The sequence below is a fragment of the Nannospalax galili genome, unplaced genomic scaffold, assembly GCF_000622305.1.
Source record: "Nannospalax galili isolate Female #2095 unplaced genomic scaffold, S.galili_v1.0 scaffold1012, whole genome shotgun sequence".
NCBI classification, from domain to species: Eukaryota; Metazoa; Chordata; class Mammalia; order Rodentia; family Spalacidae; genus Nannospalax; species Nannospalax galili.
Window position 1 is genome coordinate 144,753 of NW_008330324.1, and position 4,299 is coordinate 149,051.

General features: G+C 54.1%; 1 protein-coding gene across 2 annotated transcripts in view; it reads right to left on the minus strand.

Moving 5' to 3' along the window:
• The window catches only part of Sh3bp5l (SH3 binding domain protein 5 like), a 16,657-nt gene extending 15,189 nt beyond the window's left edge, over positions 1-1,468 (minus strand). Inside the window, exons 1-2 of one of the 2 annotated variants that reach the window (XM_008844537.3) lie at positions 1,198-1,468; positions 57-619 (exon numbers count right to left, since the gene is read on the minus strand). In XM_008844537.3, the coding sequence (XP_008842759.1) occupies positions 57-236 (180 nt within the window). In that variant the 5' untranslated portion in view covers positions 237-619; positions 1,198-1,468. Of the gene's footprint in view, positions 1-56; positions 620-1,187 lie in introns of both variants that reach the window. The other variant, XM_008844528.3, reaches the window with a different exon arrangement.
• Positions 1,469-4,299: the final 2,831 nt, after the last annotated feature.

Below are 4,299 nucleotides of genomic sequence, written 5' to 3' on the forward strand. Positions count from 1 at the left end.
CCCCCTCCACTCCCTTCTCCCCCCTCTCCCGCTGCCCCCCCACCCCAGCTTCTCACCTGTATTCTGGGATCCAGCTCTTCCTCCTCTCGTGGGGACAGCTTGGTCTCACTGTTGCTGCCACCTCCTCCAGGCTCCTCTGTGGCTGGGCTCCTGGGGACTTCATCCTCCACCACCTCAGGCCGCAGTTCCCCCTGGGGAGTCTCCCGGCCTCCTGGAGCCTTCCTGAAATCAGCCATGCTGGCTGGGAGGGGGCAGAGCCCTATACACAAGGGAGGACTGGCATGCTGGGACAAGGGCCCCAGCTTGAGGCTTCCGGGCTGTGGATGTCAGCGAAAGGCTTCTCTTCACCAGGCACAGAAAGGGGACGGGACAGACCTCACAGAGGGTCAGAGGCTAGGCTCCAAAGGGCTGGTCCTGGAGCTCAAGCCTTGTCTGTATGGATGTTCCTCCCACCCTAGCACAGGGAGTCCACAGGGCACCAGGAGCAAAGGGGGCCTGGATCTTGGACTGAGGCCTGCAGGCAGGGGCACCATCCGGGAGAGAGGGACAGGCGCCCCAGGCTGTGGGGCAGGTACAGCGAAGCTGGGTCCTCGGTTGGAGCAGGGCTGGAGATGAGCGTCTGCAGAGCGACAGCAGAAATAAGGCCAAGTTAGCCAGGTCAGCATCAGAACCTCAGCCAGCAGTCCAAGCCCACCTGACACTCCCAAGAACACTGCAGCAGTCCCCAACCCGTGTCCACACAACAGCCCCAAGCCCCAGTGACCACACAGTTGTCCCCAATCTCAGTGGTGACACTGCAGCCCCCAACCCCAGTGTCCACACCCCAGGATCCACACAGCAGCCCCAACCCCAGTGTCCCCAACCCCAGTGTCCACACAGCAGCCCCCACACTCGTGTCCAGACCCGCCCCCCCAAGGACCTTAGATCTGACCTGCCCTGTCCCAGCTGCTCTCGCCCACCCTCCCCAGCAGCGCGTTCCAGACGTCCACCTGAGCCCCGCTGTCCTCCACACCTTCTCCGGCCGTCACCCCGGGCTTTGCGATTCGGGTAGCACCCAGCCTCGCCTCCCCAGCACCACCGCAGACAGTCCGAGCCTCCGGCCTCCTACCCCCCGGTCTTCTGCAGCCCCAAGGTCCCAACCCCAGCCATCCCGATGGCCACGAGCAAAACCCCCTGCAAGGCTTTACCTCAGTTTACCTTTCTGTGCGCCGAGCTTCTGGGCAGCAAACAATCCTCCCCCTCCCTCTCCGCAACAAGGCGATCCAACCAAAAGACGCCCAGGCGGGAAGGAAACGGAAACACGACATCCCGCACCAGCGCCGTCCCGCCCCAGTTGTCTGAAAGCTCCGCCGAGTCCGCAGGCCCCCGCGGCCGAGCTATCGGCGTCCGTACAAGATGGCGCCACGCTATGTGCAGAGTCGCCTTTCGTTATCCCCGTTCATCCTGCACCAGAGCTGAGAGAAAAGCCTGCATACGTGTGTGGCTCTGAACAAATCCGTGGTGGGTCATGGAGACCGATCCTCCCCACCTCACTAGGGAAATGCTAGAATACTGTCGGTCCGAGCAAGCGGGCCATCTTGCTTTACGGCGCTCGTCGTCGTGCTTTATGGCGCTCGGCATCATGCTTTACGGCGCTTACCGTCGTGCTTTACGGTAATCACAGTCGTGCTTTACGGTAATCACAGTCGTGCTTACGGCTCTCGGGCTCAGGCTGTAGAATAGTCGCTTCCGCTCGCAAACTGGACGTAAGCTTGTGAACTTCCGCTTGCGGCGACCCAGGCCTTTCGGACCTGGTCCCTGGAGAAAGACCGGTCTGACTCTGCAGGTCGGAGCTAGGCTCCGGGCTCAGGTCTGCAGAGCGGGATGCTTGGTCCATCGAAGGCCTCCGAGCCTTGAAGCCTTTCAAGGAGGATGTGAATGGGGCGGATGGATGGGGCTCTATGGAGGGTAGTCGGGGTTCCCTGGGGGCTGGACAGGGTTCCATCGGTGTGGACAGGCTCCCTGGAGGATGGACGGGGTTCCCTGGAGGCAGAAGCAAAGGACTCAGCTGTCCTTGTGCACAGTGGTGGGCAGCTTTGCTAGTGAGGTTCCGTCCTGCTTAACATCACTTGTTCAAGGGTCCTGGAGCTCTGTGTAGGGAGTTGTACATAGAGGGAGACTGGACTCAGCTACAGCATTGCGGGGGGGTGGGGTTCGGTGTAGCGAAGAGTAACATAGCTGTCAGTGGATGGAACGTGGCAGGAGGAAGCATGCGGGTTTCCTCATGTTTGGACCGAGCCATCCTAATGAATTCCTGCTGAAGACACGTCTGGAGGGGCAGCGTGTGCCCTGGGTGGGGAGCCTGGCATCCAGGGTAAGGAGGGAAGTGCCCTAGGCAAACTGACTTCTCAAAGTGCTCCCTAAAACTAGGTTTTACAAGATAATGAACGATTAAGTTCAGAAGCTGAATGAAGTTTGACCAGAGAATCATTTTTGCCTCTCCAAGGTGGGGAGAGGAAGGTTCTGTCCTCCTTCATGACTGTTTCAGAGGATGACCCTCAGGTCCTGGAGAAGGACACACCCAAGGTGTAAGAGATATACATCTTAAAGACACAAAGGAAGGGTTCATAACTGCTGCCTTTTGGTAAGTGCTCTAAGAAAGAAAAGTCAGGAACCTGTTTATTCCCAGGTTGGCCAAAACAAACAGTAACCTTAGGGCAGCATGGAGCTTGCTAGGGGGAAGGAGGCTCAGTCATGCCAGGGGCAGGGCCCAAAGTATGAGAAGTCATGGAAGAATCTGGTTATCTCTAGTACAGAGGTTTGGATGGAGACGTTCAGTGCCCAGAGCTCTTCAGTTCCCACTTCCCTCCTTCCAGTCAAACCCCATGAATAGCCACATAAGGACTGGGAACGTAGTCTGGTGGTAGACTGTGCCTAGCATGCTGGTGGCCCTTGATTCACCCCCACCATCAAAAAAAGTATGAAAAGGTATGGGCTGGAGAGGTGGCTCCTCAGTTAGACACCTGCTGCCAAGTCTGACAACCTGAGTTGGAGTCTTCGGGACTGAAATGGTGGAAGGAAAGAGCCGATGTCTTCTGACCACAGGCATGCCATGGCACATGCACATTAAAAAAAAAAAATAGAAATGGGGCTGGAGAGATGGCTCAGCAATTAAAAACACTCACTGTTCTTGCAGAAGACCGAGGTTCGAATCCCAGCACCCACGTGGCAGCTAACAACTGTCCATAACTCCAGTTCCAGGGGATCCAACAGCTTCTGTCTTCCTCGGGCATTGCACGACACAGGTGCACTTATCTACACACAGGCAATACACACATACACAGAAAATAATAAGTTTTTTTTGTTTTTTTTTTTTTTTTGTCGTTTTGAGACAGGGTCTCCCTGTAGCCCCAGCTGACCTGAACTCACTATGTAGACCAGGCTGGCCTCAAACTCGCAGAGATCTGCCTGCCTCTGCCTCCCAAGTGCTGGGACTACAGGTGGGTGACACCATACCTGGCCTAAAAATAAAATATTTTTAAAAAAATAGAAGTAGGCCAGCATACCTGTAATCCTATCACTTATGGAGACTCAGGCAGGAAGAGTGCCACAAGTTCAAGACCAGCCTGGTCAGTGTGAGACTCTGAAAAAAATATGTAAAAAGAGGATAGAGGTGTGATCCTGTGGTAGAACATTTGTCTAACACTGACTTCTCATTACAGTAACTCTAAGTGGACAACACTAATGGTGTAAAAAAAAAACACCTGTTTTCTACCACACCCAGTAGAATGAGAATTTCGCTCTAAGAACTGCATTTCCCCCACTGTCTTGTCTACTTTGGCCTGAATTCTCCAACCTTCCCTACCCAGCACTGCAATACCTGTCTTTATTTCCAGTCCAACCCCCAGGCATTCAGTCCTTAAAAATCACAAACTGCTTCTACTTGTCACAGATCTTTTTGCTTTAAAAAGAAAAACTATTTTATATTGTATATGGTGGGGCGGCACCACAGCACACTTGTCAAGGTCAGAGGGCAACTTTGTAAAGTCAGTTCTCTCCGGCCTTTACGTAGGTTCCAGGGACTGAGATCAAGTTGTCTGGTTTGCGCAGCAATTGCCTTTACCTCCTGAGCCATCTCACAGTCCAGACCTTTGTTTTTAATTGTTATTTTCCTCACCACATACCCTACACTAAATTAAAAACTAGTTTTTCTTAAGGGCACAGATGTAGTTCAGTTGGCATGCTTGCTTGCTTAGAATGTTTAAAACTCTTGGGCTAGAGAGATGGCTCAGTGGTTAAGAGCACTGACTGCTCTTGCAG